This window comes from Vigna radiata, chromosome 3, assembly GCF_000741045.1.
Source record: "Vigna radiata var. radiata cultivar VC1973A chromosome 3, Vradiata_ver6, whole genome shotgun sequence".
In the NCBI taxonomy this organism is placed as follows: domain Eukaryota; kingdom Viridiplantae; phylum Streptophyta; class Magnoliopsida; order Fabales; family Fabaceae; genus Vigna; species Vigna radiata.
Window position 1 is genome coordinate 7,206,076 of NC_028353.1, and position 26,183 is coordinate 7,232,258.

Consider the following 26,183-nt stretch of genomic DNA (forward strand, 5'->3'; position numbering starts at 1 on the left):
CAGCTCCTGAGACAACTTGATATATTCCTTTTTTTCTTTGTTATGCTTAGCTAGCTAGTTCAAAGATTTAAAACCAATATAGCACAATAGTATCACCTCTTTCTTCAATGATGCTCAAGCTTCGGACTTTCCTTTCACCTTTTTTAGGCATAAACATAAACAGTACCAAGATGGATTAGATGTGAGATGACCATATCAGTGAAAACATACCAAGATTTTATTTTATTTTTTGTCAAAGGAAATGAAAAACAAACAAACAATAGATCGTCCAAGCAATATCATTCCGGCATATATTCCAAGGTATTATTCACTGATGTGTAGTATTCACGCAATTTTTATTTATTTTATTTTGGTATATACACCTCACACTTTCGTAAATATCTGAGAAATGTCAACAATTAACATTCTACATCCTATATCATTTTAGCATTCATAGAGTTAGAAAAGTGCTAGAAACACACCTCTACAAGGACAAACAATGCGTCAGAGAATGTGTTTTTAGCATTTCTCTAAAGAGTAACAAGGAAAAACATTAGTACAAGCTTACATTTTGCTGGAAAGTTAACATCATCCAAGCTACTGTGTTTCTAAAACCACAGAAGAGGCGTTAGCCCGCAAAATAACTCCTCCATGTATCTTTTCTGCTCCGTATATACTTCAAATGCTAAAGCTATCTGTCCAACACGATATCAATGCTTTAAGTAGACATGATATGGAAATGAAGAGACGATAGTACATTATCAGATTTATAAGATGAGATCAAAACATACAAAATTTTTTTAATATTGCGAGGTTTCCCTGAAGACAAGAACTTTGCATTCAATCAAATTGCCAATGGACTAAATTATGACTGAAAGTTGCATACATAACCTGGCAATATGCATGAAGACAGAACAGATTCTATCGCTTACCTAGATTATTAGAGCTAAATGCTGTTCAGCAACACATACTTCAGTATATACCAGACAATTAGTCTGATAAATTAGACAGTTTGAGTCCTTTGCATGTACACTTAACACTTCTATTTGCACACTTTTTGCTGAATCAGTACTTATTGTTCTAGAACTACTTGAAAGTACATTCCGTTAAGAGAAATTTAAAAGTGGGAAAACACTTGCAGACTGAGCTGAGTTCAGATACAGTAACATATCCCCCTTGGCAAAACAAGGAACAATGAAATTGCAGAAGATACAAGGTGTTCTTGTTACAAATCCTTAGGTAGCACTTTGTCAGCTGTGTTATACCTCAGCTTTCACATTCTCAGAATATCCAAACATTAAGAAAAGTATAACTTGCTTTCACTTGCTCCCATGTAATGTTCAACACCTGTTCATACCAATTTAAGGAGTCCGCAATTTACCTTAAATTTTTTCATCAATTATTTAATAATCAACATGACAAAAATCGAAGTCCACAAGAGACTCTCCAAACACGATTCAAGGCCAAAAACCCCAGTGAATTAGATTTTGGTTTACAGCAGACTGCACCTATTCGTCTACCTCAGGTGCAATCATTATGGTGCAAAGGGAATAGTAAAAAGACTAGTGCCAACTATATTGCAAGAGAATGTCTGCATATAATATCCTAGCTCTGGATCCAAGGATGCATCACTTGCAACATACAAGAGACGTGTTACATAATGTATGTGATTTGAGCTGGGAATTATAGTTATGGTGTCATACCAGCCTACCATGATTTTAGTGTTCCCGCTCCATCTTAGCAAATCGACCCTTGACTCTCACCCTGCTTTCTGCTCGAACTTTTCGTGATTCATACCTTATGTGCTTGTCATATCTGTTGTTTTCCATAAAAAGTATGTCAATTTAATAATCTAACAAATAATATGAGCACTATTCCAGAAAAGTCTTTCAGTCAATAAATCAACGTATTGGTGGAAACGGTCAGATAATAATGACTAATTCTTGATATCTCTCAAGCTATATCCAACAATTACTCGTGTCCACTGTTATAAAAGATTTGTATAAGGATTTAAAGCGTGTATTGTGCAAAACTGGAAATGAAAATAACTTATACAAACATATAACAATGCATGTTATGGGTAAAAACTTGGGAGAAGGTCTAGTGAGAATTTAACATGAGAAATTGGGCAGCTCAGCAAGCATTACAAATTAAGAAATAGATACCTCTAACGTACACACAGAGAGCAAGCAAAAGATGCTGTGATAGTAATACCTTCTTGTTTTCTTCTTCTGTTTATACCGTAACAATGCAGAATCTCTTTCTTGGCTAGTTAACTCACATGCACCGGCTTTGGGAGTAGTTGGTAGGGTTTCAGAGTTAAGAGAAATAGATGGATTCCCTCCCTTGTCGCCAAAGGTGTGAGTTTCCCCGACAGAAGTGGATTGTTTAACTGGAACTTCTTCAGTATAAGTTCTCAATGATGGGTCAGGAGGAACAACTTGATACATAGGCTCACTCCTTTCTCTATGCCACTGAGATACACAGTCAATATGGCAGCACAATCATTTTTTCAGTTAAATAATTTCAGGAGGTATGTCATACACCATGCACAATGAAGAAGGCATCTTTGAATGGTACGGAAGAGTAACCTAACGACCTAGCTTGCCCATAAGACAAGAGACCAAGGCCAGGCACAGGAAATAAGAAAGCAAGATATATGTTGCTGGCGATTGATTTTGCAAGATTTATCACAAAAGCAAATCGGAATTCAAAATTAGAAGAATGCCAGATTTTTAAATAATTTCTCTAGGGGAAACAGAGCTCAATTTCAAAATAAGTAAAAACGTATGATGTGAGATTTTTTCCAGTCAAAGTCAAAATTAAAGTGTTTTCAGAGTATGATTCATGACCCATCATCACAACACATGCAACCTAACTACCCGAAAAGTCATATTTCGCTATTATTCTCATTTTACAAGAGCAAAATCCTCGTACCAGATCCAGTCAAATGTTTGACTAAATCAAGCCATCAGTCATGTTCCCATCCAATAAATCTTACAAGAAGTTGGAGAATCTGCTAATGAAACCCTTTCAGCAATAATTCATCTAGATTTCATTCAGCATAACTACTATTTTCATCGGATCAACTGTATTATCGTGTAACACGGACTATTAGTGCCAATATCGTACTACCCCACAGGTTAATCTTGCATGAAAAATTTATGCGAATTGAACACTCACAACAATCACAGTTAACTTCCTATTTAACAAATTCAAATATATCCTCCACAAAATTCTCATATATAAATTCAATATGAAAAATAAAAAGGGCTAAAAAACAAGCAAACCTAATCTAGAAACACAAAAAGCCCATCCCTTGTACATAAGCATACATACAGGCATAACACGGTTTGAAAAAACAAATAACCCGTCATGAGGTATCAAGCACCAGCATTCACTAGAAAACACAAGTACAAAACAAGTGAAGTAAAAGCTTTATCTCATGATAAGGATAGATATCAACCTCCACGTCACTTTCAAAAGCCGAGGACAGGTTTCCTGGTTGCACATATTGTTCAAGATCCAACGGCTCGGATTTGGCCAATTCCCGAAGCTGACTAAGAATCTCTTCTCTGTGTCGCCCACAAGCAGCCTTACGATTCTGAATCAATAACAATACCCTGAACAAGTCAAAAATTGTAGCAATAGACACAGCTTTTCAATGTCTACTTTGACATCCGAATCATCCACTCTCCCATAAGACAAGCACAACTAAATTTAAAAAAAAAAAAAACGTTCTTAACATTTTTCACTCTTCCACCAACCAATCCCAAGTTCAGAAAACAAGATCCTGCATCTTTCGAAACAAATACATTTTTCACTCTCCACTGCATTTTCTATTTTTCCAGCACCCAAACAAGGGAACAAAAGATCTCACATTTACGTGTAACAAGTCCAAAATGTTGTGTAGGTAAGTTTTAAATCCAAATTCTTAGACGACATCGGACAATATGTTGATAATATCTGTCGAGTCTATTGTGAGTTGGGCTAGCAGAAACTATTCACCCTCTAAACTAAAACTCTAAAATGGTAGTAGTATCGATTATTGAGTTTTCCATTATTACGCAATTATCAAACTAGCTGCAGATCTTGATTCCTGTGAACTTGACGAGATCGAAACTCTAAAAAAAAGTCGCTCTTTTTACAGCAATTATGCCTCCATAATTCATACATGTAAGTACCTTAGGCAGCGGAGGAACTTCCATGGCCTGAAAGCTATGAGAAGAAGCGGAAGAACAAATCAAATCATCAAGCGTGACGACAGAAGGCGCATCCCAAACAAACAAATCCGAAAACCCTTCAATCTCACACCCGAGGAACCCATCAGCGACACTTCCCTGAGGCGAAGAAAGCAGCGATTTTTTGCTGAGATCTCCAAACCCCACAACGGATAAAAGTTCGGAGACCGAAGGGCAACCGGTGAAGCCTTCGAGGGGCCTCCGTTGGTGAAGGGAATCGGAGAGCGACGGGTTGTGCTTCTCCCAGTCGCAGTTCTGGCAGAGAACAGAGGTGTCGGTGGAACATAGTATGGTAGCAGGGGAATGATCGCATGCGTCGCAGAGCAGCGTCCGCGTGTGCTTCGAGAAGAGCTGGTTGGTAGAGTGAACCTCGCGGTCGCACGAGAAACAGAGCTTGGCTGAATCGGCTCTGCAGTAGAGAACCGCCATAGAGTGACCACAGTAGTCACAGGGTCGCGCTGGTTTCGGCGCTTCAGCGGTCATGGCTGCGAGAGGCTGATGAGTTTTGTGAGTGAGGGTTTAGCGAAGAATTTGGGATTAGGTGTTGGAAGATTTGAGAAAAGAGAAACCTTTGTAGGATGGTTGAATGGATGAATGGATATTCATTGTTTGTTTTCTTGGAGATCAAGAACTACTTGATAATTCACTTTTATTATTTATTTTTTAAAGAAAAATTGTCCTTTTGAAATGAAATTCTGTGATTGTGACTAAACTAGTCTTTTTGGATTTCATATAAACTATTTGTGTTATCTCCTTAAATTAAATAATAATCATTTAATTAGGCAGGTTGTCCAGTCATACTCATTGTTGAACGTTTGATTTGTAGTGTTTATTAGAATAATTAATTGCCAGTTTCCATGTAAAGAGGTTGATGGTTAATTTATTAATTAAAAATTGATTTGATAGAGATATTTGCCAAAGAGAGTGGGACCCATACGTATTAATTTCTCAATACTTCTAGCAGGGACGGTCATGATTAACAAAAAGTGTTAATTTAAATATCAAAGTAAAAGATCTTTTCTGTAGTTCATCACTGATTCTTTGTTATTAATATAATCTAGTGATTTTGAAAGTTGGATTTTGACTATAACAGTTGTTAAAAGAACAGACCAAGTCAAAGTAGTAAAGAAAAACAAACCGATTTCTCCAAAGGATTCTGGGATGCCAAACCTCACATCTCTGCAAAATAAAAATTATGATCATTAGTTATATATTTGTTTTGGTTATAAGATCAAAATTATAAGTTTTTAAGTTTTATGATTTAATTATTTATCTTTATTATAACTTGTGTTCACTTTTTTCTTAAAAAAAAGTTATTTATAAAAATTACTCTCTCATTTTACAATTATTAAAAATTCAATAAACTCAAGTAATAACGAAATTATCAAATTTTGGAAAAGATTCATTGATGTGACATATAACTACCATAATGTTTTTCTTTTCATGGTTACTTTTATGAAAATCCATCTTCTTATAATTTTAACCTGAACAAACTCATTTTACGACATTTTGAAAACTTATTTTTAAAAAATTTTAGGAAATTTATAGAAATTTCATATGTATCTTAAATGGAGATAATATCTTTTTCACAGTATTTAAATATCATTTATACTGGTTTAAAATTATATTATAAATAATTATAATAATAATAAATATTATCATGAACCAAGTAATAATATATAAATAATGTTTATATATTGTAAAAAAATATTACTTTTAAGTATCATTATCCGTCATAAATTGATATCGGATTATTATTATTGAGTTCGCATAGTTTTTTCGTGGAACAGCAAGAGCCAACATAACATAGGTAAAGGTTGAGTATAAAATAAAAATAAAAATAATGTAATAGCAAACACGTATTTCACTCATCCATTTATCAGTGAGTTGATGTGTGATTTATAAAATTGTTTTACAGTAAGTTTTATTTAAATATTTTTTAAGAATATGTTTATTCAAACAATATAAAAAATATTAGCAATTGAATAATTATTTAGAATATAATTTTATATTTTTTATTTAGCCTTATGGTGTTAAATTTGTTATTCCGGATATTAGTTTTATGTAAACTTATTTTTAAAAGACTAATATTTTTTTATGTAATTTTGTTTATATTATATTTTAAGATTTATTTTCTGTTCTAAACTTATTTTTTAAAATAAAATTGTTTAAATTAATATATATATATATATATATATATATATATATATATATATATTATGGGTATTTCTTAAGAAAGTACCAGGAAAGTAATGAGATAAATTTCTTTGACAGGTAATTTTTTTAGGAAAGGTGAGTTAAACTACTATGTTTGCTAATTTATTTGATAGATAATCTAGTTTAGGAAAAGGATGTAAAAATATAAGAGAATTGAGTATTATTTATGAAAAATACAAAAAAAAAAAAGTAAATATTTATTTAACAATTTGAGCGAAACAATATATGTTATTAAAGGGAGACAAGTGCCTGTTTTAAAAACAAAATAAGTGATGACTGTCATTTAAAAATAAATCAATAAAGCTAAATGTAATATTCTTAATAGAACAACATAACAAATTAAGAGAAAAATAAAAATTCTTTTTAGATTTTATTTTAAAATGTCATCTATTCAAACCTGAAACAAAATTGTATGTAATTTTACTTATAAAAAATAGAAAAATGATATTTTAACACCATTTTTTGATATCATTTTGACACTGCACACGTGTCAAAATGTGGTTGAACGATTTCAAATTAAAAAAGTTGAGGCAGGGGTATATTTGGAAGAGAAAAACCAAAGTTTGTTTTTTTAATTTGAAATCGTCCAACCACATTTTGACACATGTGCAATGTCAAAATGGTGTCAAAAAATGGTGTTAAAATATCATTTTCTAAAAAATAACACATGTCTCTTGGTTCGTGGATTGGTTTTATAAAGTTATAATGCTATTTCTTTCATGATTTAGTGGAGTTTTTTTTATTGTTCTTTGTTATTTTGTTTTTATTGTACATTAACAAGCTAATATGTGAAGGATAAAATAAATTTATGTACTACTTTGGTATAAAGTGAAAGAAATAAATCAATTCAAATTGTTTAAATTGAATTAAACTTAACTTGATAATAAAATTGATTAAACAGTGAAAAAAAGATAACAATAATTTGTAATTTTGTTCACAAATTAGCTCTACAAATATTTATATTTGTAAAATCAATTACATATAAAACAGAGTTATTAAATTTGTTCCATTTACTATGATAAGTAATGCAAAATATTTTGGTCTATTTTTTTAGAAAAATTACTGAAACAGACAAATTTGAAAGATATTTAATATGTTGTATTATGGTAACATAATTTTAGTAAGAAAAACAATCGTGTTAAGATATTATAATTCTAGTTAAAACATTTTTGAATTAAAGTTGTATTAATATAATAACTTTACTTTAAAACATTTTAAACCAAAATCATAACATGATTTTCACTAAAAGTTAACTAAAGTAATCTCATTCATAACTTCAATTTAAAATGTATTAAGATTACACGACCTCGACTTAAAAAAAATTGTACCATCCTAACACAAGTTTTTTTAGTGAAATTGTGTCAATGTAATTTTAAAAATGTCTCCATAAAAAATTACTCAAATATGCTTAGTAAATTCGAGTGAGTTTTAAAAAAATTACAAAAATACCCATAAGTGATCGATTAGATAAAAAAAGTGATTCTCTTTGTAGTAGGTTAAACTAATTCAAAACAATGTAAAATAACTACTTGAACCAATTAGTCCAAACATACGGAAAATAGTAAATGTATATTAATAATGTAACATTTGTATTATGCATATTCATGGAATAATCATGGGCACCTAATTTGGACTCATACAACAACACTTTTATTGTAGTTGTCGAGGTTACAGTTTTACAATGTTAATATTTGATTCCACCATGAAAATAAGCAAACCAGAAGGATTTGACAAAGCCATACATATGTTGTAAATAAAGATAACCACAAGAATTGTAAAAAGGAACTTCATCATGGGAAACTAAACAATGATGCATGAACATGAATTTGTCTTTTGTTTCTCCTCTTGGTTCTTTTCTGCAAAGGTAATCACATACTTATGAATAGAAAACAAACATTATCATCTTTATCAATAACTCATATACTTATGAAACTATATAAACAAACCTGTTTTCTTTTTGGTGGTTCGAGGTTGTACTACAACATGCATGGTAACAAAACCTCCAGGGATGTCACTAAATGTTATTCTGGAATCAGCCAGAGTTTTGTTGTTTTCCAAAATCTTACCGGCATGTATGAGTTTTAGGTCATTTACTACCTTTGGTGTAATTGTTTTACCTGTACACATTTCAACCATTTTTATGTTAATATTCTAAGTGATCAAATCATTGTTAAAATATGTTTTGTATATAAAATGACAAACCTTGAGGCCACTCAGCAATTAGCTTCTGCTTAAGGGTAGCAATGGTTGTTGATGATGAATAGAAATTCTGTGCTATATCAGTTCCATCATATATACGAAATTTAAGCTCAATATTTTCTCCTTCACCAGCCATCACAACCTGTCTTCACCTCTGTCACTCTTGCTGTTTTTTTACCCACAAATTAAACTTGGAAGGAAAGACAAGTATATCATAAGTTTTTACTGACAAAAAAATTGAAATTCTAAAACATAAACAAAATGAAATTGAAACCAACCTGCGAACTTTGATGAAAATTTTCTTCTTATAGCAAGCTTGCTAATAAAACCAAGTGAACACGTCATACGATCCAATTAATTCTCCAGACAACGTATAAGAGACATATGCATCTGTATCCATATAAGAACTTTTAAGGTCAAAAAAAGAGAGAGATGAAATTCATATAGATCGCTCATGATTCACGTCAAATTTCATAAGCAAAACGATAGAAATATAACAAAATGAGTGATTCATACATATATAATTGTTTAATTTCCTAAAATTTGGGCTAAGTGCGACATTATATGATAAGTAACACAAATTAAACCCTAAAGTGAGGAACGATAAAGAATCGAATATGAACATGGAAGTAACTTAATTTGGATGTAGTTTGGGTTTCTTGAAATTACAATTCAAAGAAAAAGAGAGTTTAAGGAATTGACGATACCAGATGAAGAAACGAGAATTGAAAGATGAGTGAGAAGTGATAGTGTATTTAAAAGGGAGAGAGATTTGTTGATTTGGTTTTGTTTCTTTAGGACATGTTTTTTGAGGATTAGATATTTGTGTCGTGTGATTAAAAGAGGATTAACAATTCCTAAATGATTATCGGAGAAATCACGAAGGAAAGGTCATCTATTTTTATTTTGTACGACCAAATCTATAGATACATTGCTTATGCACCACATCTGTTTTGCCTCGTCAACCTATTCAACTGTATCGTTTTCAGTTTAATTTTAGTTTTATAAAATTACCAAGGTCAAATACCTATAAAGAAAATAATTTATGATGGTTTAAATAAAACAAAGCTTAATTACACTTTTTGGTTCGCTAATTTATTTGAAAATTTCAAAAAAAAAAAACATGTAATTCTAATGCAATTAAGTTTTATAGTTTTTAAAAATTATTCAATTAGGTTATTTATGTTAAATTTTCATTAACATCGTGTTTATACATGCCACATGTTAGCTTGTATTATTTTTAATTTTTGTTTTAAAAAAATATTGTTATTTTTGTTCCTATAGGGTCAATATCATATGGCATTTTTTTATATTTGTAATTTTTAGTCTTGTATTTATAATTTTGACTCAATTTAATTTTAATCTTTTAAAAAATTGAGTAATATTGTTCATATCTAAAATGAAACTAAATTAATAATTAATATTAATTACAATTTATATATAGATATTAAAATAATTTTTAAAATTTAAAAACATCAAACCACTCTACCTAAATATTTGAATTAATGTTATTTTATATATTTTTACTTTCAATAAAATATCATTATTTATAATATATTAAGTTAAATCTTGTAACATTAAATCACTTAATATGAAAATGATCGCAACAAAGAAATTTCTTTCAAAGTTATCATGTTTTGTTCATTAAAATGCATGATATGAAAAAGGATGCTCATTAAGGTGGTTGAAACAATAGTTGAGGTAACTTCGTACCTCTATATCATATAATATTTTAGTATGGTTTTATAACATGATTTCTTCTATAACATTGTAGTCCCAATTGTTAGAAATTGGGTTTTAAGCCTAACTAATTATGACTTTTGATATTCTGTTAGGAAGTGAGCTTTAAGCCTAACTCAATTCCAAAAAACCAGTTTTTAAGGTGAAATTTGCACCTCACTTATATATTATAAATTGGCATTATCTCTAGTCGATGTGAGACTTCCAATTCCAATGAGTCATCTATAACAGGTTAGTAATAGATATAGAAATATCAATGAAAGAAGAATTCTTTATCCTCGCCATTTGGGCTTTATGATGCTTATCTAAACCAAACGAGAAGATCTTTGTTTATGTTCTATAATAACACAATCATTGTCCAATAAAAGTAAATGGTCGTGGATTGTTGTTTTGTTATTATGAAAGTAAAGTGGGCTTGCCAAATGTACTGTGTTGTCTACGCATTCGATTCATGCCTTGTAGGCCGTGTATACATTTTTAGTATGATTAGGCACTACTTTACAGTCATCATTGCATTGGAATATGCCATCAGAATATAATGCTTAAAATTTCTAGAAAAAAATTCCAATTTCAACATCTAAGCCACATTATAAGTAATAGAGGTTATATAGAAAGACCGCTTTTACTAGGAACAGAAGAATGAAATTGATGTATCTTTTACTTAAAACCTTTGAACATGGAGCTCACTGATCTACAGACCAAATTGATGTCAAAGACAAAGTTCATGGGACAAGAACAAAACATTCCCAGGTTTTCCTCCATGACCCCAATAATTTCAATACGCCAACTTAACTTCATATTCAAAACCTTAAAAACACGAGCTTTCATTGAAATTTCTCATATTTACCTAATTTAGAATTTAGATTCATACTTGAAATCTCACTAATCTTCTATTCAAGTGAGTTTCTTCATCTTAGTATATCTTTTTTGAAGAGAATGTTGGAATCTCACATTTACTATAAATAAATGGGATCAATTTATAGTATATAAATAAGTAAAAACCTCGTTTTAAAAATTAATTTTGTGATATTGAATCGGATTTAAAGTTATTTTTTTAACATAGAAACATTTCAAACCATAGATGTCATTTCAAACCATAGCACAACTATCACAATCTGACAGTCAATCTTAATTCACGTGTAGTTGGGAAATTCAATATTACAAGACATGGTTAGGAAAGTTGATTTGATTCCTGTTTCCAAAAGGCAGAAATTTTATTTACTTTTAGTCTGGTATAATTTGTATTCAGTTTGTGATAATCAAAGCTTTTGTATTATATTTATACTTCTGTTACTTCTTCAATTCAACTCAGGAACTAGATATCTTTGATAATATATTTGGAACTGATAAGCATAAGTTTCCTCAACAAGATACTAAGCTACGTTTGTATGCCTACGGAAGAACTTATTTTTTGCATAAATGCAGGATTACTTTCACGGCACTACCTCTTGCTGTGACTTTGGTTCAAGTTTTGGTAACCATGCAGGATCAAGCATAGAGTATGGTTTCCCATAATTCAAATATTGAGTGATGATTGTGGGGGGGAAAAAGAAGGGAATAAAAATAAACACAGGATAAATAAAAGGTGAGGAATGTAATACCTTTCTTTATTGTGGGATAAAGTTGAAGAATCCATAGCACTAGATCAGAAAAAGACGGGAATTTCCCTGTTAACTTTTAATTTTGTGGACAACGCCAAGAGATGGAAAAGTTAATGCCAGCACAATATTTTTTCTTTTTCTACATGTTGCCTCAATATTCTATTCCCCCCCTCAAAAACAACTTTCAAAGTTTCAAATGTTTCTTTACTTGAGTGTAACAATCATAACACCCTGATGGTAAAAGTTTTTTATGTTTAACAGATCAGAAATCAATTTTATTTTGACTAAAGTAGTCATCATATAAGATAACAAAGTTACTATATTTGATAATTTGTAATTGGATGACATTATGGTTGTTTATATTATTTATTCTTCTTCACTATAGAATACATGAAGTTAAGTATCATGTATCATGAGAAGGATGGGCAAAATATGACAGGAAGGTTGAGTTTGACCTATGTAGTGGTTGGGCAGACTGAGACAGGCAAAACCATAATGGGTTCTTTGGCTGTTAGTGTTTGGTCAATTAGCATGCAGCTTACATATCTTTCAGAGAATATTTTCTTCCCAAGATGCAGAAGGAAACACTCACTACATATTCAAAGCAAGTGACTGCAGATACTTTTCATTTTACTAGGATGACTTGAAGTTGAAGGTTATTGAATATTACTGGTGGTTGTTTGAAACAAATTGGAGAAAGAGGCACAAAAACATGAGAGAGGAAGGTGGTTAAGCCTTTTCTGAGTTGCATTAAGGAAGAAACTTTCAGGGTATGTTCTTTACTAAACTATAGTACTGATACCCCTTGTTAACTAGTGAGATTATTAGCCTTGATTAACCCAAAATTTGCCTTTTTTTTATGGGAAACAGTGCGTGGTGGAGAGTAGGGACTGTCAAAATCTTAATCAGATAGCTGGGACTGTAGTACGAGTATATAAATCAAACTTCATTAAGAATATTTATGTGATTACTTTATGGTTAATCAAATGCTAGGAACCACTTGAGACATAAAACACTAGAATATCATCAATACTATGCTCACTACTCTAATGATTCAATCCAGCTTATTCTTCCAGCAGGTATCAGGAACTGTGTTTTGTGATTCTTTTCAAGAAAAAGGCTGGCCTTTCAGCATTGGAGTGAGTGAACCTCTTAGGTGGAGGGACATGATTTCATTGGTGGATCCAATTAGCTTCCCTGCGATGAACACAGCTGGGACTGGAGCATTGCACCCTAGCTTTAACAAAGCTTTCTCTATTTCTCTGCCTTCAGGGTCATGATCAATCTCATAAACCAGAGGATTCGCCCTGAGTTCTTGAAACAGAATGTTGACTGCATAGCAGAGGCAACAAGAGCTCTTCGTGAAAATCACCACACCATTTTCAGAGGTCAACCTCTTCACCTTGTCCATCCCGATACAATGATCAAGCACCTGGTCTTCTAAATAAATATGTACAGAATCCTGTTCCTGACACAGCAAAAAAAGACATCATGTTACACAGGAAACAAATAAAAGGTCTAATTTTGAAGAGGTGTCTTTAGATTACCTTAGACTTATCAGAACTCCCAAACCATCAGACCGAATCCAAACTGAATTCGATCCGGTGGCTATATTGGGTTGGAAGTCTAAGGAGGAGATTTGGGAAATAGAAAATTATATGAAGCTTGAGGTTATTTGAAATGAGCTGATACACTAGACTATTTATAGGGACAGCTTAGGGACCGCTTTGTTTGATCAAGAGCAAAGCACGTTCTAAAGAGGTTGTGCTTTTTAGATACCCAACTTATTGTGTGATCTTATTCGGTTGTGCAAGTTGGAAGACATATTACACGTATATGCTTCTATCGGTATACTAGCTATGAGACCAAATTATAAAGTACCAAGATTTTCATCAACAAAAACAAATGAAAACAGTATCTTCATGTGACTATGTTGATGCAATAATGCAATTTGCCTATGTCAAACGTACGTGTGTTGCTTATTACCCTTTTGCTAAACTATTAAAGAGTTTATGAACGTTAAAACGGTTCTCTCTTGTAAATAAAAGTGGAAATACACTGAAGGGTGGTCAATTTATTTCTGATTCTCACAACCAACAGCTTTGAATCCTTATGCCAAAAGAATGAGAGACTTAGATGACTTTTTCGGTGGCTGCAAAATTCTTTGTGTTGCACCCACTAACTTGTGTGCGATTCTCTCTGACACTAAAGGTTCAATTTTGGGAGTTGGGAGACTCTACGTAGATGCAGCACTAACATAGTGTCTCACGTGTGTCGATGAGCACACGAATGTAATGCATTGAAAACTTACAAAATCAGAGAAAAAAAACAGTTCCTTTTTTGAAAAGAATTACCAGCCATTCAATCCACAAAAGAATCTATGCATCATAACTGAACAACCATCCAATTTCTTATCCATGTGTCCGAGGCACAGTTATGGCGAATGAGTTAGCTAAATGAAAAAACTGAGAAATAAGAACACAGGTAATTTATGATTGCGCATGTTGCTTGAATGTCACGTCGTGCTCCTACAGATAAATTATTTTAGAAATTAAATGATGCCCTTTTACGTATAGTCTTCAGACGCATGAAAATCATAGAGGAAAAATAATATATGTTGCGTTGTGGATAGGGAGGAATAATAAAGGAGACAGAAAAAGTGCTTGCATTACCTTTTTGTCTCGAGGGTATGAAGGCTCGCCATGCACGTTCCTTCCTTCAAACTTTGAATATCTCTTCAACCAAACCAAAAAACCAACATACCACTGAGTGATGTTTCAACTTTATCATTGTCCCTCGCACCTGGTGCCCAAATTCAGCGGTCATGAATCAACTCCTACTTATGTCTCAACACTTGGAATAATATACTAACATCGGTTGCATAAATCACACTAAGTTACTATTCCCTTTTATTCAAGATTTAACTGTTACTTATGTTACTTCTTTTCATCTTTCTCTCATGCTCTATTTCACAAAATTACAGATCATACAAGTTATCTTTTTTTTTCTGATTTTCTGTTATGGGCATGTTATTTTTGACAATATCTTATCATAACTTTCTTAAGTTTCTCTCTTTTTTTTTTTCCACTAAACTAAAAATTATACAATTCTTATCATATCTTTCTGTTATCTTTTTCTCAGTTAGTGTCAATGATATCCTTTTGTATACAACTTTTTCGTATCAAACACTTGGAATAACAGCCATGAGATGACAGTCTGCGGACTTCATTATTCCACAGCAAATTTGTCCACCATGGATTAAATTGATGACTAATTAACTATGTATGCGAGACGAACATTTTAAGGTGAAATTAGATGAATGTGTAATTGAATTGAAACACCCTTTTTCTTTCACAAGGCTTTTCAAATTGAAAGTGAATCACAGAAACATTACAGTTTGCATAAACCATGTTTAGTCACTTTCACCCGCATGAAGTTTCATACGACTTTAGTAGGCATAGATTTTGTTAGCCTTTTACAAAATACTAAAAGAAAAGAAAACTATTTTTTTACAGACTTTTTTATGGTACAATTTAAAGAGAACACTGAAGAAAAAGCAGGAGTGTCCCCGAGTAAACAGTGTCGGGAAATAGCATATCTGAGTTCCTTCTACACTACTCCTCAATAAGGAACTCCTTGGTGTGGCTAAAACCAGATGGCCTTTGCATCCATGAGCAATTGTTTGAGAGAGCCATCAACATGGAGGGATATGATATCTTTGGAAGACCCCACAAATTTTCCACCTATGAACACTGCTGGGACTGAAGGATTGCAACCCATACCCCTCAAAGCCCACTCCATTTCCCTCCCATAGGAATCATTGTCAAGCTCATGAACTGCTGGGCTTGCTCCAAGCTCATAGAAAAGTTGCTTGATGCTGTGACACATGCAGCATGAACTCTTGGTGAATATAACAGCAGCCTTCTTTGATGCCAAGTCCTTAACTCTATCCATTGCAAGGGGATGAACAATCCAATATAAGAACTAGGGAGAATAGTATATATGAAACTAAAAAGTATTGAAAGATAGATGAGTATGGGAACTAATCAAGCTAGTGTAGCAAAGGCTTTGTTGTTGTACCCTGATGAAGCTTGAGATTTAATCACCTCTTATTTATAGTAGCTGGTGAGGATAGTGGATTGAATTGTATAAGCTAGAAAAGCATAGAAGCAAATTAATTATAGTTAAATTGGATAGGAAAGAGAAAGAGAGAAAGTTCCTTCAGATATTTGTTTGGATAAGGGAGGTGCCCCTGATCATTTGGGCGATGGTGACGCTGCCAGTGCCATGAACAACTTGCATTTAGCATCAAACTGCAAACGATAATTCAAATATCTAGAGTGGCTAACCGTACGAGCAATCAATGCAGGAATAAGAACAATGTATAGTTTATAAAAGCCTGAAAACTCTACACCCAGCCTTCAGAATCGAACACGTTAATTATTCTAATGTTAATAATATATGAACAAAATCAATGCTGCGTTGTCACAAAATCTACCAAAAGAACGGAATCAAATAGAATTAGTAATATGCAAAGTCAGAACCCAGAAGAGGAAACCAATTCCAACTGTCATCTGCATGGTTTAAGTTAGCCATAGGCATATGACATGTTTGTGCGTATCTGTATTTATTTATTAAGGTATATAAAAACATTGAAAGGGTGTAATTTAACCAAATACTATGTTTATGATGTAGTGTTTGTTATATATATCTCTTGGACACTTACCAAGTTCTGCAAGATAAGAGTTTATCCAATTGGTTTGGACTTTTTCAGTTAGGTCCTTGGCATCAGAATCATGCAATGCAGAAACAGTGTAATGTTATTTGTATTTGGGCATTGAGCATGGGAAGGGATTCTTAAGAAATGTGGATATATTTTGATATTTGATTTCTTCAATATGATTCGATTTCCCTTTGTATAAATTACGTGGCTTGGAGCAATCATGTTAACTTTGGGAAAATGGTGGTGTACATATCCATGAAAGCAAATCCAAAGAATTTTAGATTCTTGCACATCAAAATTTTAGTATCAAGTAGTGAAGGAGGGAGAGAATGTCAACTTGAAAGTAAGAATTGGTAGAAGGATAAGGTATAGAGTGAAGTGGCTGGCTTCAAGATTACTCTCAATTTATATATCTTATGCTGGGTAGTTAGGTAACTATAATATAAAACCGACCAAATCGGTTATCCTATATTCTTTAACTGTTTCAACTGTTTCTTATGCATAACACTGAATTATTCTATTTCTGACACTATTCACTCAAAGATATTTAGCTAAATTATACTCAATTTTCATGTGTTTTTCAAAATTTACATTGTTTCTATTACCTAAAATACATCAATTACATCATAAATATTTCTAAGAAGGTTTGACAAAAAAAAAAAACAGTTTAAAAAAATATTAAGTGAAATTCATTCCAAGATGGGTTAAATATGTTTTTAGTCCCTATATTTTGGAGTGATTTTGGTTTTAGTCCCTCTTTCAAATTAAGGTACAATTTAGTCCTTCAACCTTATAAAATTCTGGTTTTACTCCTTTTTACCAAATTTTTTTAACTTTATTTTCTGTTTCAAGCACTTTTCATTATAGCATTTGGATTGTTTACACTGTTTGACACATTTTTGCTTTAATGTTAACTGAGAAACGCATTTGAAACAACAAATAAAGTTAAAAAAAATTTGATAAAAATGACTACAGCCAGAGTTTTCTAAAGTTGAAGGACTAAATTGTATCTTGAAAGAGGGACTAAAACAAAAATCGTCCCAAAGTATAGGAACTAAAACCATATTTAACCCTTCCAAGATTTTATATGAATAATTGTTTAATTAAATAAAACAATTTTAAATGTGTTTTATAAATAATTGTGGAAGCCATGATTTGACGTTTTTTATATAGTAAGTGAATTAATAAATTTTTTCTTGCAAATAGTGGTAAATGTCTCAGTCGATTCTTGTAGCTCAAGATTTGTGTAGAAGCCTCTACACGATATGAACTATTACGCAAAAGATTGTGATAGAAACCCAGATAAAGTGAACTTGTGTAAAAAAATTAACAAATAAGGGAGAATATATTCTTAACTTTTAATTAATTGATCACGATTTATTTGAAATTAATTTAATAATCAGCTGTGTACTTGACTAGATCATTTCCGATAAACAAGAATATGGTTTTAGGGAGAAAATAAATATTTTTATTCATATCTTTCACAATAAGAAATCTATGTAATAAAATGAAGTATGAGATAGAAAACACTCAAAAAAGGTATTTTTATATATAAATTATATTTTAGATTCTTTGTTAGTAATTTAAATGGGATATGAGGTTATTTTAATTTTTTTATTTTGAAAATATTACATTTTTGTGTGGAGAAAAACGTAAGAAAAGGAAGCCTGAAACAATTAAAAGAAGAAAACATTTAGCAATTGGGGAAGAAATGTTTAGCGAGGAAATAAATAACATAATAAAAAATACTATTAAAAGAGTAAAGAGTAATTTTTAAAATCGTATATTGTAGTTTGCGGTATACAAGTATATTTAATAAATATCACGTGTAGAGAACAAGTTGTATGCAAATTCAATTTATACTAAAAAGTTTAGACATAATCTAGCTATAATTTACCCTATCTACTACCTGGGTCGAGGCTATATTAGCTTGGATTAAGTTTTAATTTTTTTAATTCATTGTTTGTTATGTGAAAATTTCGAAAATTTGAATGTGATGGCTAAAAATATTGTTAAAATATAAAAAACTTAAAGTTTAAAAATATTGAGAAATAAGTTGTGTAAGATTTCTATTTTTTTTAATTTATTCTACGTTGTGATATGTTATGTGATTATACGAAATTAACTAAACTATAAACCTTAATTATTAAAGTAATTAACATTGTTAGTTTAAAAATGTGAAAAAAAATATTAAATAATAGTGATGTCACTTTACACATAAAGTACAAATGCAAATATATTTAAAAACAAATATTCAATATTATATTATTTTTTTATGGGAACTTAACTATAATTGGAGAAAAAATTTAATTGATATGATGAGTTGGTTTTTTCTTATAGAAACTTAAATTTAATTTAAATAAGCAAAGTCTTGATTTAAATGGATACTTGGAACTACTTTTTTTTTTCTTGTACCAACTTGAAATTCAATTAAAGGGGAAATGGTTATGATATATACATGTTTTCTTATTTGAAAACCAATATAATTAAATATAATAGACTTAGATTTAATTCTTTGTATATTTTATTTTGTAGATTTAATTCATGACGAGAGTTCAAAGATCGGAAATATTTTTTTGGGAATTGAAGTTCGTTTCCTCCTCTTTGGAAGAGAGATACGATCATGAATTTTCATTAAATATGAATTTTCATTTACTCCAATTGTTGGAAAATATGCAACAACATATATTTCATTTGAGGGTTAAACATTAAAGAATAAATTAATGAAGCAGTTATTTTTACTTTTATTTTTTGGATTATATCAAAAGGAATATATATTCCCTTCTTCTTCTATTGCTACTAAAAGGCTTTTCCAACTTTATAACTTTCATTTTATGTGTCAATTATGAAAGTAATATTATTCTAAAAATAATCGTTATATTGATGCCAATGTCTCTTATAGCATTATTTTAGTCTTTTATACGATAACTATAACTAAAATTACCATAGTAAATAATATTTAATATGACAATTATTTTATATATATTAAAAAATATAAAATTTATGCATTGTATTTGTAACAATAATAATAATAATAATAATAATAATAATAATAATAATAATAGATACAAAAGGCAATACTGATAGGAATAGCGTGTCGTAGTTGTATTTTCGTTAAAATACATTTTTATATGGGTCGAGAAAAATTAAATATTGTAAAACATTATTAAAAGTATGATTATGTTAGAGACAAAACTTAATATAAGGGTATGATGGTCTGCAACTCATCTTAAAATTTATAATTTTCAAAGTTTTTAGAGTAGTGTTCTCAAAATAGGTTACAAATAGATTAAGTTTGAAAAATAAATGACATTTTTTTATATAGGTCAATTTTCGATCTGGTCCATTTACAACTCAATTCATCGAATTGAATCCGTGGTAAGTCGGATTAGTTTACGAACTCATCTAATTTAATATGTTTCAAAAGAACAAAATATTATATGGATTTATCCAACTCTCAATTTATAAATCGACAAGTGACACAAAAATGATCAATTTTAGAAGCTTATTTGTTTGCTTTTTGTGCTTGTTTTTAAATTACATTTGGATTATATAATATTTTTTTTATTTATTTTAAACTGTGTTTAACACCAATTTAGAATGAAATTTATTTAGATTTAAATTATAAAATAATTGTAATTTTTTTTTAGATTTGAAACCAAATTATAATTAGATGAACTAATTAATCAACTCTTTTAATCTACCAATCTGTGGTAAACCAAACTGAGTCGAGTCAGATTATCCATTTTAATAACACTCTTCGAAAGTAAGCTCTTGATGATTAAGAAATATACATTTGTTTTACATCATTTATTTACATTTTTCAAAATCTACGTTGTTAGTAAATAAGAAGGATATATTTATTCTATTTTCTTTATTTACATATGATGTAAAGAAAGTGATATAATACACATGCATGTATAAAATATTACGGTGCACTATAATAATTTTGTATGAAAGTTATATATATTAAAATTTTGATTAATTTGATTGTATTATTTTGACCTTCAAAGTCATTGATCATTATCCATCACTGGTATAATATATATATATATATACTGAAAAAGACAAAAGATGAGTTTTGTATAGATAAATAAAAAACTAATTTTTCGGTTATTGGATATATTAATTTGGTTCATGTTTAGTTCTAAATCACACTTTGTTTAGTTTTAATTAAGTAGGTTGAGAGGTGAAAAAAGTTTTCAAAACTAAAAAGTTTTGAGTTGAAAAGGTTCGCTTAACTAAAATCTCCCATTAATAGGGATTGATAATGAACTTTTCTTATGAACATGAAAAGAATATTACTTTTCTAAGATATATATAAAACTTTAAAAAATTACAAAATTATTTTACAAGCCCGGAATAAAAACACCAATATAATATGAAATGGATTTTAGGACATAGAACTTCTAATATTTTGAAATTCATACAATTGCAACTTTTGAACGTCTATATTGAATAAAGTTATTTTCATTATTATATCACGATTTCTCCCGCTGCACTAAATATTTTGCAATTGAAAATACTAAAAACATATATAATATTTGACTATCATATGTTTGAATGGACATAGGTAACTTATAAGGAGTAGAGGTAATCTTAAATTTCTAATATTATTTTATGTTTTTTATTTTAAAAAATATTAAAAATCAGTGTTATTAATGATTAAAAAATGTGTAATTACTTTATATTATTTATTTATATGTAAGATAAAAATGTTGCACTAAAATAAATTTGTCCACACTATCTTATAAATCGACCGAGAATACACTAATAATTTTGCATTATAAAATTGTCTTAATTTAAATATATTATTTTATCTACAAAATTATTGATCAATGCTATCACTATTTACGAAATTAAGAAAAGGAAGTATAATAAAAACATAATGTCTTATATATCCAAAGATGGGCCATGCTAACCCTAAAATGTCCAAGTGAGGCAAAATGGACCAAGCCCACAATCTTCGCTTCTGGTTTGTGTTGTGTTTGCATTTGTGAGACACAAACATCATCGTCTCCGCCGTAGGCGCTAGCTAGGTAAGCATCTTCTCTTCCAACCTAGTTCTCTTACACTTCTGCACTCAATAACTCTTTTTTCTTTTTCTTTTTTTCATTAATTTAATTATTAATATTATTACTGTTATCAATCCATGCCACACTCATAAATTTCTTCACATTTTTTCTCATATCAGTTAGCAAATTTACACAGTACCCCCTAAATGTTTGCAAAGGCTGCCATGAACTGCCCTTTTTCAAAATTTTATTGAAGTTCTAATCTTTTCGAATTGAGGATGTATAGAATTACTTTGTGATTGGATTTTAATTTCAACTTTAAGGGTTTCGGTATTTTCACGTCCCCTTCCTATCTCTCTCTCTCTCTTTAAAGAAACTCTTGGGTTTAATTGCATTTTTTAGTTATAGTAGCCTTGAATGTGAAACTCAATTTTTCCTTCTTTTTTTTTTGGATTGGTCTTTGAGATTGATTGTGATTCATTAATTGTGGATGTAGCTCTGCTTCAATCCAGGAATTGTAAAATTCTTTTGATTGAGGTGGATTTCTCCAAGCGTGGCCGCGCCATTTGTAGTTGGAAATCCTGATTGTGTGTTATTTGTTTTTCGAGGATAGAAACTCCTTTACCGTTTATTGGTATGAAGTTTGATTCATGAAAATCAGAAGTCTTATAATAAACAATTCTGGGTTGGTATTTGGTGTCTATACTCGTTTAAGGCTGTGATAACAATGCATGCATTACTCTATTTTAACTAATTAACTCATATCTACTTTGAGTTGTTAATAAATGATTTGTTTTTTTAGTTTTGGGAAATTGTTGTTGCGGCTTAATAACATGCACCGAAAGATCCATGTTTGCATAGTTAGATATTGGCAAACTAGACTTTAGTAATGCATTAGGGTTTTCGAGATCTCATTCATGTCATTGTATATCCTTGTTATTTTATATCTAACTAATGATTATTGACTTGGTTATGATTTCTTATCACTGTAAAATGTTTCTACTTTTATTTTATTTATTTTAGGGCTGCTCCAATGGAGGATATCCAAGAAATTAAGGAGCAGGCTCATGAAGAAGTGATTTCAGACAAAAAATCTGAGACGAAGCCGGAGACTCGTGATGAAATTCTTTCCCGTCATAGGTGATTCACTCTTCATAAGATCAACATCTTCAGCTCTCACCTTTTTTTGTGAATGTATTTAGTCTTACTTAGTTGCTCTCTTACTCATAGAGATTGGCTCTAAGGCTCGGTCATTCCATATTATTCCTGTTCCTCTTCGCATGATAAAAGGAGTTTTATCATGTCATGGTATTCAAAATCACAGTCAACTTGAAGAATTGCGCGATTCTTCATCTCTGCCATGCCTGGGCGAGTTTGTCTGTGCTCGGAATTTCAAACGAGCATGATTAGTGGACTCACCGTGCAGGACATAAGAATTGCGACTGACATCACTGGCATGGCATTTCCCCTTTAGAAAACGTTCCTTTGCATGTTTCTTAACCCTCAACCCTAGAGTACCATACCTATGAAAATGTATTTCTATAATAACATTCAAGGTGTGCTTCGTTGATTTGGAGTTTACTGTGGTACTTTGTCTCTGCTCTGAGCCAATGCTTAGAGATTTCCCAAGTTACTTGTTATACCATTTTATACTGACTGATATTTGAAACATCTTCCGATGTTACTTTAGTGCAAAATGCTAAAAAATGTATATTGTTTATATAACAAAAGAAAACAAAGTGGTCAAAAGTTTTAGTCCGGTTCTTTAGAGTTTCAAGTAGTTCGAAGTTCTTTTTCTCCTTTTCTTTGGAGACATAAGTAAAAGAACGAGGGTCACTGCATTCACTCAGGTTAGCATTTGGCTTTTCGAAAACTTGTGTCAATTGTCACTTTCCACTGGCAAAAGCTAGTGAAGTAAATATAGTTATTTGGTTAAAGACCTTATGGTGTATTAGTTGAGAAAGTGCTTGAAATTGAAACCAACGTATCATCATGGCTATACTCAGTTGGAATCACTGCTGCTAGCTATATTTGCTTTGCATGGTTGAAAGCAGCTACTTTATAATGAATGTCACATTTATGTGTGCTTTGTTTTCCAAGTTCTCGAGTTATTATTTTTCATTAAATTCCTATTTATTATTGATTCATGTTTCAATATAGCAACAACTTGAATGTTAAGGGACGTGTTATTTATGTTGTGTTCTGTTGGGTTCTCGTGCAATGTGAATTCTTCCCTAATTACTTGCTTATTATCAGGAAAGAGATATCGCAGCTGCAGAAAAAGGAAGTTGAGATGAAAAAGGCTGCAGCTAGAGGTAGCAAGGCTGAGCAGAAAGCTAAGAAGAAGCAAGTGGAGGAAGAGGTTTCTCAACTTTCTACTAAGCTGAAGGAGAATCATGCCAAGGAATTGGCTGCATTAGGCTATAGCAGCGGTAATGGGAATGAAAAGAGCAATTTGGACACTTTGGTTAAGGCCATTGCTGGAGTATCTGTTGCTAGTCAACCCGAACATACAAAGGTCAGCAAGGCCAAACAGAGGCGTGACAAAAGAGCTCAACAAGAAGCAGAAAGGGAACAGAGAATCCAAGCAGAGCAGACTGACATTGTAAGTGATCGAATGATTGAAAACGAGAAGTTGGAAAAGAAGTTGAAGCCTCTGGGTTTGACTGTTTGTGAAATAAAGCCTGATGGGCACTGCCTCTATAGAGCTGTTGAAGATCAGCTGGCTGTCCTCTCTGGTGGTAGATCACCTTACACATACCAAGAACTTCGGGAAATGGTGGCTGCTTACATGAGAAAGCATACATCTGATTTCCTTCCATTTTTCCTGTCAGAGAATTTAATTGAGGATGATTCTAATGAATCGCTTGCTGAGAAGTTTGAAAATTACTGTAAAGAAGTGGAGTCCACAGCTATATGGGGAGGGCAACTAGAGCTTGGTGCCTTGACTCACTGCTTGAAGAAGCATATTATGATATTTTCAGGATCCTTCCCAGATGTGGAGATGGGCAAAGAGTATAAATCTGATGGTGGCACTGGCTTGTCTAATTCGAGTATCATGCTTTCTTATCATAAGCATGCTTTTGGGCTAGGAGAGCATTATAATTCTGTGGTCCCAACATGATCAAATGGGGCATATAATATAATCATACAGATGCTTGTTTATCATGTTACCTTGTATCATTTTTCTTTACAGTCAGGCATTTGGCTTTAGGTCTCTTGAAACCCTAGTTGTGATTTTGAAATGGCTATAACTGTACATTTCACAACTGTAATTCATATTTTCTGGATGATTATTATGTTGATGATCATGTAAATGATCTTCTGCGGCATCTACTTAATTTTGAGCGTTTTAGTAACATTTTCAAGTGTTACAAGATTTTAATAACATGGTGAACTTGTCTGAACTGGCACTTCTGTTGTGTTGAATGAATTCACCTAGGAACGGGGTTACTAATAAGTAATAATGAGAGAAATTTAGAAACTTGAATTTTTTTACATAATCTTCCTTGTGGGTTTGAAATCTAGTTTGTATTATATAACAGATTTTATTAACAGTCTGGTAAATCCATTGTATATATTATGTTATCGTCTGTTAGTGCTGAGTGGCTGATCGACTAGCATAGATTTGTGTATTGAACTGAGTCAAAATTGTAAATCAATCATATTAAATGTTGTTGGGTTTTGTTTACTCTGGAGAAGCTTTGGTAATGTTTGAGATGAGAGATAAAGAATGTGATATAAAAGGTAACATGAAGAGTCTAAATCTGTTTGCCACTGAATGAAATGAATTGAACACGATTTTGAGTATTATTAATTAACTAATGTTATGAAGAATTAACTGTTAATTCTCATTAATTTGAAACATAAATCTAATAAAATTACACGATTTCAAACGGAATTTCCTTCTCTGTGATCAAAACTGTTGAAAGGAATTTCGTTTTCTCTGTGATTGGAACTGAAGAATTAGATTAGAAGTAGGTACTATAGTAAAAATGCAGAAGTGGCAAAAGAATTTAAAAGAAACATTGATGTGTCAACACTGTAATGGAAGCATATGTTGTTAATTAATAGGTGTATATAAGAAACAAATCTTCAGAGCATTAAGTGAAATATTATCTAGACCGAAGTTTACCACGTGAAAGAAAACAAAACGCAGATTGTACTCAGATAAAGATTCCACTTACAGAATCCTATGAAGTTGACATGCACCTTGTACCGTTGTTATCAATACAAATTTTGATTTTACCAATCATAGATAGTTTTGGATTGCCATATAGAACTAATAATCACCATATTTATAATATGTTGAAACAATTAACCAAAGGAATATAAGCTCTTGGCATATAGGAAAGGATTAAAGTTGAAGCATACACATCATGGTTAGAAGAAGTGGAGAGAGATAATATCTGAGTTCCTTAATCTGTAATCCATGACTCTGTATGCTGAAAACCGACTTCGTCCACAA

At 31.3% G+C, this 26,183-nt stretch overlaps 5 protein-coding genes across 13 annotated transcripts; 1 reads left to right on the plus strand and 4 right to left on the minus strand.

Annotated features, from left to right (window-relative positions):
- Positions 1–4,827, minus strand: LOC106757827 (zinc finger protein CONSTANS-LIKE 13). Of its 7 annotated transcripts, XR_002667367.1 has the most exons (6): positions 4,164–4,827; positions 3,446–3,583; positions 2,194–2,453; positions 1,683–1,794; positions 548–674; positions 1–138 (listed from the first exon to the last, which is right to left on the minus strand). XR_002667367.1 is itself a non-coding variant. In XM_014640649.2 (5 exons), the coding sequence occupies exons 1-4, from the start codon at positions 4,701–4,703 to the stop codon at positions 1,698–1,700; spliced, it is 1,035 nt and encodes a 344-aa protein (XP_014496135.1). In that variant the 5' UTR covers positions 4,704–4,827; the 3' UTR covers positions 292–670; positions 1,691–1,697. The 7 variants fall into 7 exon arrangements, 6 of the variants coding, with proteins under 6 accessions (XP_014496135.1, XP_014496131.1, XP_014496133.1 ...); XM_014640649.2 differs by lacking the exon at positions 1–138 and having other exon boundaries at positions 292–670; positions 1,691–1,794; XM_014640645.2 differs by lacking the exon at positions 1–138 and having other exon boundaries at positions 292–674; positions 1,691–1,794.
- A 3,232-nt stretch (positions 4,828–8,059) lies between these two features.
- LOC106757541 (membrane-anchored ubiquitin-fold protein 6-like) lies at positions 8,060–8,841 on the minus strand. The gene is made up of 3 exons (XM_014640210.2): positions 8,640–8,841; positions 8,384–8,554; positions 8,060–8,293 (listed from the first exon to the last, which is right to left on the minus strand). The coding sequence occupies exons 1-3, from the start codon at positions 8,770–8,772 to the stop codon at positions 8,238–8,240; spliced, it is 360 nt and encodes a 119-aa protein (XP_014495696.1). The 5' UTR covers positions 8,773–8,841; the 3' UTR covers positions 8,060–8,237.
- A 4,061-nt stretch (positions 8,842–12,902) lies between these two features.
- Positions 12,903–13,681, minus strand: LOC106757373 (glutaredoxin-C13). Of its 2 annotated transcripts, none has more exons than XM_014640033.2 (2): positions 13,525–13,681; positions 12,903–13,445 (listed from the first exon to the last, which is right to left on the minus strand). In XM_014640033.2, the coding sequence occupies exon 2, from the start codon at positions 13,386–13,388 to the stop codon at positions 13,086–13,088; it is 303 nt and encodes a 100-aa protein (XP_014495519.1). In that variant the 5' UTR covers positions 13,389–13,445; positions 13,525–13,681; the 3' UTR covers positions 12,903–13,085. The 2 variants fall into 2 exon arrangements, with proteins under 2 accessions (XP_014495519.1, XP_014495520.1); XM_014640034.2 differs by having other exon boundaries at positions 12,903–13,439; positions 13,525–13,670.
- A 1,692-nt stretch (positions 13,682–15,373) lies between these two features.
- LOC106757456 (glutaredoxin-C11) lies at positions 15,374–16,492 on the minus strand. Its single transcript, XM_014640129.2, has one exon. It carries the CDS (start codon positions 15,929–15,931, stop codon positions 15,623–15,625), a length of 309 nt encoding a protein of 102 aa, XP_014495615.1. The 5' UTR covers positions 15,932–16,492; the 3' UTR covers positions 15,374–15,622.
- Positions 16,493–21,615: 5,123 nt separating this feature from the next.
- LOC106757996 (OTU domain-containing protein 6B) lies at positions 21,616–25,103 on the plus strand. Of its 2 annotated transcripts, none has more exons than XM_014640878.2 (3): positions 21,616–21,739; positions 22,739–22,855; positions 23,972–25,103. In XM_014640878.2, exons 2-3 carry the CDS (start codon positions 22,749–22,751, stop codon positions 24,837–24,839), a joined length of 975 nt encoding a protein of 324 aa, XP_014496364.1. In that variant the 5' UTR covers positions 21,616–21,739; positions 22,739–22,748; the 3' UTR covers positions 24,840–25,103. The 2 variants fall into 2 exon arrangements, with proteins under 2 accessions (XP_014496364.1, XP_014496365.1); XM_014640879.2 differs by lacking the exon at positions 21,616–21,739 and adding an exon at positions 22,212–22,349.
- The last annotated feature ends 1,080 nt before the right edge of the window (positions 25,104–26,183 follow it).

Bases quoted from the DNA above. Each gene is read 5' to 3' on its own strand.
- LOC106757456 (XM_014640129.2), bottom strand. From the start codon at position 15,931: ATGGATAGAGTTAAGGACTTGGCATCAAAGAAGGCTGCTGTTATATTC.
- LOC106757827 (XM_014640649.2), bottom strand. From the start codon at position 4,703: ATGACCGCTGAAGCGCCGAAACCAGCGCGACCCTGTGACTACTGTGGT. The intron at 2,454-3,445 runs GTTGATATCTAT...TGTGTATCTCAG, and splicing joins CTTTTGAAAGTGACGTGGAG to TGGCATAGAGAAAGGAGTGA. The intron at 1,795-2,193 runs GTATTACTATCA...GGAAAACAACAG, and splicing joins CAGAAGAAGAAAACAAGAAG to ATATGACAAGCACATAAGGT.
- LOC106757996 (XM_014640878.2), top strand. From the start codon at position 22,749: ATGGAGGATATCCAAGAAATTAAGGAGCAGGCTCATGAAGAAGTGATT. The intron at 22,856-23,971 runs GTGATTCACTCT...GCTTATTATCAG, and splicing joins GAAATTCTTTCCCGTCATAG to GAAAGAGATATCGCAGCTGC.
- LOC106757541 (XM_014640210.2), bottom strand. From the start codon at position 8,772: ATGGCTGGTGAAGGAGAAAATATTGAGCTTAAATTTCGTATATATGAT. The intron at 8,555-8,639 runs GTTTGTCATTTT...AAATGTGTACAG, and splicing joins AATTGCTGAGTGGCCTCAAG to GTAAAACAATTACACCAAAG. The intron at 8,294-8,383 runs GTTTGTTTATAT...TTACCTTTGCAG, and splicing joins AACCACCAAAAAGAAAACAG to AAAAGAACCAAGAGGAGAAA.
- LOC106757373 (XM_014640033.2), bottom strand. From the start codon at position 13,388: ATGGACAAGGTGAAGAGGTTGACCTCTGAAAATGGTGTGGTGATTTTC.